The sequence below is a fragment of the Pseudophryne corroboree genome, chromosome 3, assembly GCF_028390025.1.
Source record: "Pseudophryne corroboree isolate aPseCor3 chromosome 3, aPseCor3.hap2, whole genome shotgun sequence".
NCBI lineage: Eukaryota > Metazoa > Chordata > Amphibia > Anura > Myobatrachidae > Pseudophryne > Pseudophryne corroboree.
This window is the reverse complement of record NC_086446.1, coordinates 711,870,688-711,883,151: the sequence shown is the minus strand read 5'-3', so window position 1 is coordinate 711,883,151 and position 12,464 is coordinate 711,870,688. Positions and strand designations below refer to the sequence as shown.

Sequence of the window (12,464 nt, the reverse complement as noted above, 5' to 3'; positions counted from 1 at the left end):
TTACACAGATTACAAACCATTTCTTGGTTGAATAAAGGATTGATCTTCTTACCTTTACTTCCACTGTCTGTGGTGATTTCTAAAGACCCAGAGTCTTGTATAGATCCTTCAGAAGCGACCTATTGGAAAAGTGAGACTCTGTTACCATTCATTAAGGAGCCAATGGGCCTGCGACTGAATATGAGCAGGGGTCTATTGTGACAGGTGGATGAGCTGTACCCAGTGCTGTGTGGGTGTGACCAGTGCTGTGTGGGTGTGACCAGTGTTGTGTGGGTGTGGCCGGTGCTGTGTGGGTGTGACCAGTGCTGTGTGGGTATGGACAATGCTGTGTGGGTGTGGCCATTGTCTACCTAAATATATGAGAAATAATTGCATCCTTTTGTGAAGAAAATATGACTGTAGCCAGCTGGGCATTTCCATGTGGTCATGATGATGGGCCTATTTTCATGTGGAGGCCTGGAGATGTACAGTACTCCCATCAGACCCATTGCCAATCTGGCCCTGAATACAGGATCATTTACTGTTTCTTTAGTTGCATGCAATTAAAGATTGATTGCAACAAATCACTCACCAGGTAATGTAGATCTAAGTGCTTGGTCTTCTTCAGCTTTGTGTGTTTAATGATATATTCCGCCTGGACCTCTTGCTGCCCCTCACATGGGAGAACTCTATCCAGGGAGTGCAGTTTCAAGAAGTTCTCATTGCGAGAGTAGAAGGGTACAAGATTCAATGATGCAGAGACGTAATCAGCAGTATAGAAGTTGGATACATATATTATAGACTCTAGTCTTGTACTTGCCTTTGGAATAAAGACACATTTGTAAATAGGTGAGATTGGAACAAAAGTTTACATTTTATTGAAAATATTGCTTGTAAAATAAAATAATGGGATAAAAACTTTAATAAGCTGGTAAGTAATGCAATCAGATAAACCCATATAATTAAAGACTACTTGAAAATGAATAATCTAAATGCATTTTATCTTTGTATACCTTTATAAAAATTAATAAAATGGTTGACAAGTATTAAAAATTAAAACATAGGTCCTATTACTGTATATTCTCAAAAAAGTACAATATTGCTTTGTCTTCTACAGTAACAGTTATCACACATAGGGGGAAATTTACTAAGCTCCCGATTTTGACCGAGATGCCGTTTTTTCATCAAAGTGTCATCTCGGTAATTTACTAAACACTAATCACGGCAGAGATGAGGGCATTCATAATTTTTTGCAAGTCCAAGTAAAAAATTACGAATGAATACACCATCGGTCAAAACGCGGCTGTTTAAGTATGAATCTCGGTCATTTACTAAGAAGTGCAAAGCAAAAAAAAAACAAACACTGCCGTGAAAAATTACAACTCGTAAAAAAGTGCTAAAAAAAACCAGACCTTTTTTTTTTATTCGTGATTGGATAGGCATGCACGGATCCATGAGATCCGTGCATGTATATCAGTGGGAAGGGGTGGGAAAGTGCTTATTTTTTCAAAAAAAATTGCGTGGGGTCCCCCCTCCTAAGCATAACCAGCCTCGGGCTCTTTGAGCCGATCCTGGTTGCCGAAATATGGGAAAAAAAATGACAGGGGTTCCCCCATATTTAAGCAACCAGCATCGGGCTCTGCGCCTGGTCCTGGTCCCAAAAATACGGGGGACAAAAAGAGTAGGGGTCCCCCGTATTTTTAAAACCAGCACCGGGCTCCACTAGCTGGACAGATAATGCCACAGCCGGGGGTCACTTTTATATAGTGCCCTGCGGCCGTGGCATCAAAAATCCAACTAGTCACTCCTGGCCGGGGGTACCCTGGGGGAGTGGGGACCCCTTCAATCAAGGGGTCCCCCCCCCAGCCACCCAAGGGCCAGGGGTGAAGCCCGAGGCTGTCCCCCCCCATCCAATGGGCTGCGGATGGGGAGGCTGATAGCCTTTGTTGTAAAAGAAAAGATATTGTTTTTAGTAGCAGTACTACAAGGCCCAGCAAGCCTCCCCCGCATGCTGGTACTTGGAGAACCACAAGCATGCGACGGAAAAACGGGCCCGCTGGTACCTGTAGTACTACTACTAAAAAAATACCCAAAAAAAGACAAGACACACACACCGTGAAAGTATAATTTTATTACATACATACACACATACATACATACTTACCTTAAGTTCCCACGCAGGTCGGTCCTCTTCTCCAGTAGAATCCAAGGGGTACCTGTTGAAGAAATTATACTCACGAGATCCAGGGGTCCAGGCTCCTCGGGAAATCCAGGGGTAATCCACGTACTTGAAAAAAATAACAAAACGGTGTCCCGACCACGAACTGAAAGGGGACCCATGTTTGCACATGGGTCACCTTTCCACGAATGCCAGAAACCCACTCTGACTTCTGGCTAAGTGGGTTTCTTCAGCCAATCAGGGAGCGCCACGTTGTAGCACTCTCCTGATCAGCTGTGTGCTCCTGTCCTCACTGACAGGCAGCACACGGCAGTGTTACAATGTAGCGCCTATGCGCTACATTGTAACCAATGCTGGGAACTTTCTGCTCAGCGGTGACGTCACTTTAGGTCAACCGCAGGGCAGAAAGTTCCCATCATTGGTTACAATGTAGCGCATAGGCGCTACATTGTAACACTGCCGTGTGCTACCTGTCAGTGAGGACAGGAGCACACAGCTGATCAGGAGAGTGCTACAACGTGGCGCTCCCTGATTGGCTGAAGAAACCCACTCAGACAGAAGTCAAAGTGGGTTTCTGGCATTCGTGGAAAGGTGACCCATGTGCAAACATGGGTCCCCTTTCAGTTCGTGGTCGGGACACCGTTTTGTTATTTTTTTCAAGTACGTGGATTACCCCTGGATTTCCCGAGGAGCCTGGACCCCTGGATCTCGTGAGTATAATTTCTTCAACAGGTACCCCTTGGATTCTACTGGAGAAGAGGACCGACCTGCGTGGGAACTTAAGGTAAGTATGTATGTATGTATGTGTGTATGTATGTAATAAAATTATACTTTCACGGTGTGTGTGTCTTGTCTTTTTTTGGGTATTTTTTTAGTAGTAGTACTACAGGTACCAGCGGGCCCGTTTTTCCGTCGCATGCTGGTACTTGTGGTTCTCCAAGTACCAGCATGCGGGGGAGGCTTGCTGGGCCTTGTAGTACTGCTACTAAAAACAATATCTTTTCTTTTACAACAAAGGCTATCAGCCTTCCCATCCGCAGCCCATTGGATGGGGGGGACAGCCTCGGGCTTCACCCCTGGCCCTTGGGTGGCTGGGGGGGGGACCCCTTGATTGAAGGGGTCCCCACTCCCCCAGGGTACCCCGGCCTGGAGTGACTAGTTGGATTTTTGATGCCACGGCCGCAGGGCACTATATAATAGTGACCCCCGGCTGTGGCATTATCTGTCCAGCTAGTGGAGCCCGGTGCTGGTTTTAAAAATACGGGGGACCCCTACTCTTTTTGTCCCCCGTATTTTTAGGACCAGGACCAGGCGCAGAGCCCGATGCTGGTTGCTTAAATATGGGGGAACCCCTGTCATTTTTCCCCCCATATTTTTGCAACCAGGATCGGCTCAAAGAGCCCGAGGCTGGTTATGCTTAGGAGGGGGGACCCCACGCATTTTTTTTAATTATTTTACAGTGTTTAATTAAAAAAAATAAATAAATAAACCCCAGCACGGATCACACAGATCCGGCCGAGATTGATTGTAAAAAAAGTCGGCAGTGTTTTGCTAATCACTGCCGTAAAAATAGAAAAAAAACCACGAATGACATCGACATCGGAACAAAAGAAAAACCCGAATACGACAGCTTAGTAAATTAGTCGTAATCAATTCAAAAAGTTGCAGTTTTACACTTTCGATGTCATTCGTGATTGAACTTTGACCTGAAACGGGAAAATACGAATCTTAGTAAATTTACCCCATATACTGTACTGTATGCTGATTGTAGCTAATCACAGCAGTGGTTGCCAAGCAATGGATGATAATGTATGCCACATGTAACACATAAGGTGCTGTACAATGAACTACAGGTGGAACAGATAAGTACCTTTGCTAATGATAATATAATTCAATGATGAATCTCACAAAAAAAAAATATTGTACAGATTTTGTGATGTTCAAAAATGCAGATGGTATATTTTATTGTCACAAATGCCATACCCTGCAGATCTCCTGTGTCAGAGCCGGCCCTAGGCATAGGCAAACTAGGCAAAGGCCTAGGGCATTTGGAATGCCTAGGGGCACAAGCAGCTTCTACTGATTAAAATGATATGCAGCATGCCAATGTTTTGTGTGCGACTGTGGCTCTATCTGTATACGAAATGCATTACTAATGTACAGCATATGTGTAAGGGGCATTATGTGTATTATTTTGTGTATAAGGGCATTAATAATGTGTGGAATATGTGTAAGGGACATTTTGTGTATAAGGACATTAATAATGTGTGTCATATGTGTAAGGGGCATTACTGTGTGGTATTATGTGTATAAAGACATTACTAATGCGTGGCATATGTGTAAGGGACATTATGTGTATATGGGCATTAATAATGTGTGTCATTTGTGTAAGGGACATTACTGTGTGGTATTATGTGTATCATGTGTATTATATGTATAAAATCATTACTAATGTGTGGCATTATGTGTGTAAGGTATACTTCTTTGTGGCATAACGTATAGAAAGGGCACTACTGTGTGGTCTAATGTGAATAAAGAGCAATATGGTGTGGTGTAATGTGAATAAGGGGCACTACTGTGAGGAGTAACGTGGTACTACTGAGTAATGTAAAGTGAATAAGAGACACTATTGCATGATATAATGTGAATAAAGTTGCAGTACTGTGTGGCATAATTTCAACTGGGGGTATTATTGTGTGGCCATGCCCCTAACCAGCAAGAACACGCCCTGTTTTGGGCTGCACACCGAATGTGCACACTGTTACTATTTAAAATATGGAGCACCAAAATGAGGACTGCTCTGGGTGAGGGGTGATGGTGCTGGGAAACCGGTATAGGGTCAGAGGAGGAACTATTGTCTGTGCTAGGGGGCACCAGCCAAAATCTTGCCTAGGGCATCATATTGGTTAGGGCTGACTCTGCCCTGTATCTCATCCATGTAGAGGAAACCACTGAGTACTAGATAATTGCAGACTTTTCACAAAATTGTTTTGCTATTTTCCTGCTTTTTTTTTTTTAAACAATTTTTTATTGAGACATCATGGATAATCACAACAGAGATTATGATGTACAGAAATCATATAGTAATAATACACAAGGATTAAACAAGGTAATATGAAACCGCACATCGATCCTTCTTTTGTTTCCAATAATAAAGACCTTAGCTTTGCAAGAGTGCAACATTCACTACGCCGACGCCATTATACATGGTGTGGGCAACCCAGGGGAAGCCGCCACCACCGCCCAGTCCTAGACCAATGATATAGGTTGGTCCTGTGTAGCCAATCTAGTCAGGTACCATGTTGTGTTCTTGAGGCTGTTGTGAATGTGCAGGCCTGTATTAAGGGGTAAAGTGGAGATATAAGATTCCCAAAGATTAAAGAATCGTTCTACGAATTTACCTTTAACTACAATAGCCTCCACCCAGTCCATCCTAAAAATGTGATTTAGCTTACTTAAAAATAGTGGTATCTGTGGTGGCGTGCTGTTTATCCATCCCTGTAGTATCGTCTTTTTCCCTGCCGCCCTCAAGGCTATCAGAATTTTTTTACATTCCGATGGCATGCGGAGAGCAGGATCAATGATACCCATAACTGCCCATTCAGGGGTAAAGGGCACATAGGTTATTAGGTTAGCCTCCGCATATCTCCTAACTAAGTGCCAGAAATATTGCACAATCGGGCATGCCCACAGACAGTGAAAGGTATCAGCCTCACTCTGGTGGCATTTTGGGCAAGAGTGCGATTCAGTCGCTCCCATGTGGAAGCACCGTAATGGGGACAGGTAGGTATTGTGATATACATTAAGGAACAATTCAGTGTACATGCTTGCAGGGAGGACTTTTCGGGAGTAAAGTAGTGTTTTTTCCATAGTTGGTATGGTCAGGGCAGGAAAGTGAGCCAACCAGGAGGACATACCACCCGTCACAGTAGCATGATTCAATATTTTTCTCAAAAAAGTATAGTGAATGGAAATGGCCTTGTGACTCAGTACAGGGTGTGTCAGGAGGCTATCCAAAGGGTTGGTCCAATCTCCATCCGCAAAGTGTGCTAGAACATGCCTGACACAGAATTGTGTTTGTAAAAATGGAAGGGGAGACGAGGCAATCACAGCATGCCTCGTTGAAACCTCGGAAAGGGTGAGCAGACGGTGGTCATCCACTGATACCAATCAGCGAATTGACGTTATACCATCCTCCTTCCACAATTTGAAGGGATGGGCAGCCATGCCGTCCAAAAAGTTAGGGTTTTTAATTAGGGGTAAGTGTAGGGATTGATAGGGGGTCAATTTTGCGTCATGTCGTAGTATGTGCCACATCTTCCTAGTAGACCATAAAAGGGGGTTAGAACGAATGTGATCAGGTATTTCCTAGTCGTGTTGGTGGAGGAAACTTGTCAAAGCTACAGTCGGTAGGAAGCACTGCTCCAATGATGTGTTCGTGTAAGTAGAGCTGCCTTGCAGCCAGTCCCTTAAATGTCTCAAAAGAGCGGCATGATTATAAACCACTACGTCTGGAAAATTAATACCTCCGTTGGATTTAGGTTGAGCAAGTTTTCGCAAAGCAATACGTGCTCGGCCACCCTTCCATATGAAAGTTCTATTAAGTCTATTAATCTGTTGTGAGTCCTGTTTAGTCAACAGAATGGGAAGCATTTGGAGGGGGTATAGTATGCGTGGTATAGCCACCATTTTTAAGAGGTTAGCCCTACCAAGCTATGACAATGGGAGCCGCTCCCACCTCTTAATGTCATCAGCCAGGGTTTGTATGGCCTTCTGTACATTGAGTTTGTATAGTTCCGAGATATAACGTGGCACCATGACACCCAAGTATATAATATATGTGGACACCCAGTGTAAGGGGAAGCGTGTGGCCCAAGTCGGGCACGTCACAGTGCCCCTCAACAGTAAAGCTTTAGATTTGTCCATATTAATACTGAAACCAGAAATTCGGCCAAATAATTGAATCTTGTTTAAGATCTGAGCTAGGGAATGTTCGGGGTCTGATACATAAAGAAGGATGTCATCAGCGAAAGCTGAAAGTTTAATTTCCTGACCACCCACTTTTATACCTTTAAAGACAGACCAATCCTGTATTGTCCTAAGCAACGGGTCGAGGGCCAAATTAAATAGCAGGGGCGATAAAGGGCATCCCTGACGGGTTCCCCATTCCAAAAAAATCGTTGACCTCTGATCCCATTAATTAAAAGAGAGGCAGATGGAGCAGTATAGAGGTATCGTATATAGTTAATAAAGCTCCCCTCAAACCCTCTTCTCTCCAATACGGTAAACAGATGTGGCCATAATACCATATCAAAGGCCTTATTAGCATCGAGGCTAAGAAGCATGTTTGAGTCTGTGCATGGAGCCTGGGACGCCGCCACCGCCGCCAGAGCTGTGCGGATAGCCTTAACCGCATGTCTACCAGTTACAAAACCCATTTGTGTCATGGTGAGGATATCAGGGAGAATAGATTGGAGCCGCGTTGCCATGATCTTGGCTAGAAGTTTGTAATCCACATTTAGGAGACTAATTGGTCTGTAGGAGGAAAGGAAATTGGTGTCCCTACCCGGTTTAGGGATAAGTGTAATAAAGGCTTCATTAAAAAGCGGGGATGGAGAGCTCCTCTCATGTATTGCATGAAACAGTTCCAATAATGAGGGGACAATGTGGGTCTGCAGCATGCGGTAATAATCACCCGAAAAGCCATCCGGGCCTGGAGATTTGCCGTGCGGCAAATTGGAGATAGCAGTGTTAATTTCCTCCGCCGTTATTGGACCCACAAGAGCTTCTCTCTGGTCTGTGGTCAGGGGGAGCAATACTGCATCCGTAAGCAACTGTGTTTGTATATCTGTGTCTATGTGAGTTGACTGAATCAAAGACTGGAAATAGGATTGAAATTGTTCTACTATTTCCTGAGATTTAGAGATTACCCGACCCGTTCTGGGGTGGTGTATAGTGGTTATAACATGTCGTTTCTGAGGGGGTCTAGAAATGACCACCAATAATCTACCTGCCTTATTGCCCCATCTGTAATATTTATTTTTGGTGAAATCTAAGGAATTCCTTGCCTGGGTAGCTAAATGGGTTTCAAGTAGGCGTCTAGCCTGCTTGTATTCGTCAAGAGTAGTCTCTGTTGGGTTGGAAGTATACAGTCGGAAGGCCCTAGTCATGGTTGTTTTTAACGTAGTGTATTCCAATTTGGAATCTCTCTTTTTCCGAGCAACATAACTGATAATGTGACCCCTCATCACGGCCTTTGAGGCATTCCAAAAGATTTCGGGTTTGTCCCAGTATTCTATATTGTCATCTACGTAATTGGTCCAATGATTTGTTAGGTATAGTTTGAAGTCTTCCGAGTCTGCCAGGTATTGTGGGAATCGCTAAATGCGATCTGTCAAATGCATGTGGGGATGGGTCAGCGCTAACGTGACGGGGACATGATCAGAGATCAATATATCGAGTATATCCACCCCAGCGATCTGGGGCATTAGGTCATCGGCAATGAAGAACCTGTCAATACGAGACAGAGTTCCGTGTGCCAACGATAAATGGGTGTGCGTCCTGTCAGTTGGATGCAGCAATCTCCAAGGGTCAGAGAGGTCTAGGGAGTCTCGAAATGTCAACAGGTGTCTGCTCTGAGAGTCAGTGGTTCTTGACATAGTCGGTGATCTGTCAACTGTAGGATCGTCCACCATGTTATAATCCCCACCCACTATTAGGGAGTAGTTAGTTCTGCTAAGAAGAATGTGGGCAAAGTCCTGAATAAATGTGTGTGTATTAACATTCGGGGCGTATAAGTTGACAAGGGTATATTTGGCATGAAAAAGCTCTATGTCCATAATGATATATCTGCCTTCGGGATCAATGATTTCTGTCAAAATAGTAACCGGGAGTTTTTTTTTAAAAAGTATGGCTACCCCTCTGGCTTTTGTGCGAAAAGGGGCAGTGACACAAGAGCCAAGCCATGGTGCTTTTAATACATTTTCCTCACCCGCCCGCCAGTGTGTTTCCTGTAAGAAAATCACATCCGGGTGAATGCGTTTAAGGTGCGTGACCACACGTCGTCTCTTGACTGGGGAATTAAGTCCCCCTACATTCCAAGAAACAAACTGTATCGGTTTCGGGGGAATTACCTCAGAAGAGGTAGAAATTACTGATGGCATGGCTACCCAATCCCCACAGGGCATTGAGAAACTTGACAGGTAGGCAATAAATTCAGGCAGACAGGGCGGCTCCCCCCCAACCCAAGGTTGCTTAGCAAGCAGTGGCTTCAACAGCATCAACATCAGCGCAACATGAGAAATATAGCACAGTCTTAAGATTTGAGATAACATTAGTGAACCATAATGACTCATAACTCTATTTTCTAACATTTTCCTAACAACCAAAAACATGGTGAGCACCAACTAGGTCTAGTGGTGCGCACACAAAATATTAACAAAACAATTACTAAGGTAGTATAAATAGATGCTTATAGGGAATTACAGTAAAGACTATAAGCTAAGAGAGAAGAAAAAAAATAAAGAAAAAAAACAAGTAATAGGCGAACACACATCCGCCCGAGGCGGGAGTACCTAAAACAGTTAACCCATAGCATCTCTGTAGCGAGTACATTAAATAGCAGGAGATTTTGAAGGGTATTTGCGAGTCAAGAAGTGAGTTCTCGCCACTTATGGGTCTGTGTAAAACAGTTATGTACCATTCTCTGAGACCCGCAGTTTGGCTGGGTATAGCAAGGCAAATATGATATTGTTACTATGTAAATGAGAGCAAACGGCAGAGAATTCCTTTCTTTTCTGAGCCACTGCAGCCGAGAAATCCTGGAATATCAGGATCTTGTGACCCTTGACCAACAATTCTCTAGTTTTACGATAAGCTGTAAGGACCTGTTCTTTAGCCCTATAGTCTAGGTAGCGAGCTATGACCGGGCGGGAGCGCTGCCGCGTCCCATCTTGCAGCGTCCCCAGTCTATGAACTCTTTCGAGGTGGGGGATTTCCATATCCTCCATGATCCCCAAGGAGTTTGGGAGGTCAATAGAAAGATAGGAGGAGAGGTCCTGGCCCGTCAAGGACTCCGGTATGCCTATAAATCGAAGGTTATGCCTACGAGATCTATTCTCCAGGTCCTCAACCTTATCCTGCAGTTCTTGTATAAATAATTGATAACAATCAGTGCGCTCAGCAGCCAACACAAATGGTGGTTAAAGTATCACCAATACTTTACAAACATGAACTGGAAAAAATGGTTTACCACCCTTTATCTTAAGGCGCTTCTTAATAGATCGTCAGATAGATGTTCACCCTCAATGTTTATAGGGATGTGATCGTCCTCAGCCAGGCAAGAAGTCCACCGGAGTCCTGCTACCCTCACCGACGCATTTCAATAACAATGGTTATCTTCCTCAAGGTGTAGATGGTAGCAGTAAGCCCTAAGTATTTATCCTCCCAGGATCCTAATTGATCACTCCTAGGGACGCCTGGCAGTTATCTAATACCAAATGCTTTTGTCTACCTTGGTAGACCACTCAGTCTGGTGAGAACCCATCTTTTAGACAATATATGTTGTTTGTGGAAATAAATTTTTAATGGTAATACACTATCCCAGTGTTATTTCCTTCACACATGTCAAATCGGTTGAATAAGGAAATATTCCTATACAGCAAGTAGGCTCAGAATACCTCCAAGTCGGTGATCCGCTCCTTAAAAAGCGAATTTTGTCTACTATCAAGTAGACCACCTCATTTGGTACGAGTCTGGACCTATATCCATATATTGTGCATTACATTGTAGTTACAGTATTACGCTATGTTTGTGTTATGTTCCATCTCTTAAAGGGTAATCATCCCTATAAACATTGAGGGTGAACATCTATCTGACGATCTATTAAGAAGCGCCTTAAGATAAAGGGTGGTAAACCATTTTTTCTTATCCTGCAGTTGTTGTATATATTTATGTTGGGATGATATCCCCTCCTGACAGGATTGGACCAAGTCCTCAGTGTCCCCCAATCTCATTTCCAATGCAGTAAGACGCGTTGCATGAGAATCTATGCGAGCCAAACCCGTTTCTAATCGGGCCTGTAGGTCATCAAATCACTTATCAAGCAAGGGCATAAGAAAATCAGAAATCTCTTTTGCCGTCAGAGGGGGGAGTTTTATCACTAGGTGGGTTGGGTGATTCTGACCCATGTCCAACCGGGGATGGTGGACCCGATTTGGAGGGGGCTTCTTTTCCCTTCCCTGCTTTGTTTGAGGCGTTGGATTGTTTCGGAGGCATGGTTTTGTCGAGGTATTTGTCCATACCCCGGAGAGTGAAATGCGGAACAATCAACGTCCCCCACAAACAAAGTTCCCACAGTTAAGAGTAGTAACAAAAAAGAAAAACACAGGTGATTACATATAAAGCTCGGGCGGATGTGTTAAACCATCTCTTAGTGTCTAAAGCATATCGCAACCTGTAAGAAGGCCCATACAACAGCCCCGGCAACAAACTGTAGTAATGCTCGGCTGTGGTAGAAACTTATATCTAGAAACAATATAGTATGTCAAGCAATACAGAATAGAGATTCTGAGCAAAAATAACAAACGTCACATAATGCCATATAAGCAAAATAACAAACGGTACATAAAGGTTGTCTCAGGAGCCAGCAGAGCAGATTATATATCTAAAGCGATCAAAGAAACATAGAAAAAGAATACAATCACTCTGTGGCACTATTCCCTCAGTTGCAGCAGTATACAAGCTGCATGACCCCTAACGTAGAGTCCAGCAATACGTTTCCTTTATACAGCAGAGAGAGCCTAGTCACGGCAATCAGGGGGAGTGATATCTAGAGTCCTCTTTTAAAAGCGAAATGTCCCAGCACTGCACCAGCCGGTGCTATGTAACCACAGAAGGAACGATAGGAACTCCAATAAGGATCTCGATATCTCAGCAAACCAGTTCCTTTCATTAATATGGATGAGGCACTCGAGGAGGGAGGAGGAAGGAGAGGAATAAGTGAGGGTAACTTTGGTAAAGGGGACAGGGATGTATTGCAGGGTAGGGGGGGAAGGTTCACACAGAAGGGGGGACGGTATCAAGTGAGGGGCAATATAGAAGAAGAAGGAGGGAAGTGTTAGTAAAGAGGCAATGGGGGGGACAAACAGTGTTAGTACCTGACAGGGCCCAGCTGGCAAGCTGCAGCAGCAGCAGGCAAGGTCATCCCTAGGAACATCAGCCACCGAAGGTCCCAAGAGGTGCAGTCCCAAGGTCTCCCAGGCGCCAGCCGCAGGGGCGATCCGTCACAGCAAAGTAGGCCCAGAGA

The 12,464-nt window shown here is 44.2% G+C and overlaps 1 protein-coding gene across 1 annotated transcript in view; it reads right to left on the bottom strand.

Moving 5' to 3' along the window:
• LOC135056672 (alpha-2-macroglobulin-like) overlaps nucleotides 1-12,464 on the bottom strand; it is a 258,698-nt gene that overhangs the window by 166,896 nt on the left and 79,338 nt on the right. The window contains exons 12-13 of the mRNA XM_063962122.1: nucleotides 572-799; nucleotides 53-119 (exon numbers count right to left, since the gene is read on the bottom strand). Of these exons, the coding sequence (XP_063818192.1) occupies nucleotides 53-119; nucleotides 572-799 (295 nt within the window). The remainder of the gene's footprint in view (nucleotides 1-52; nucleotides 120-571; nucleotides 800-12,464) is intronic.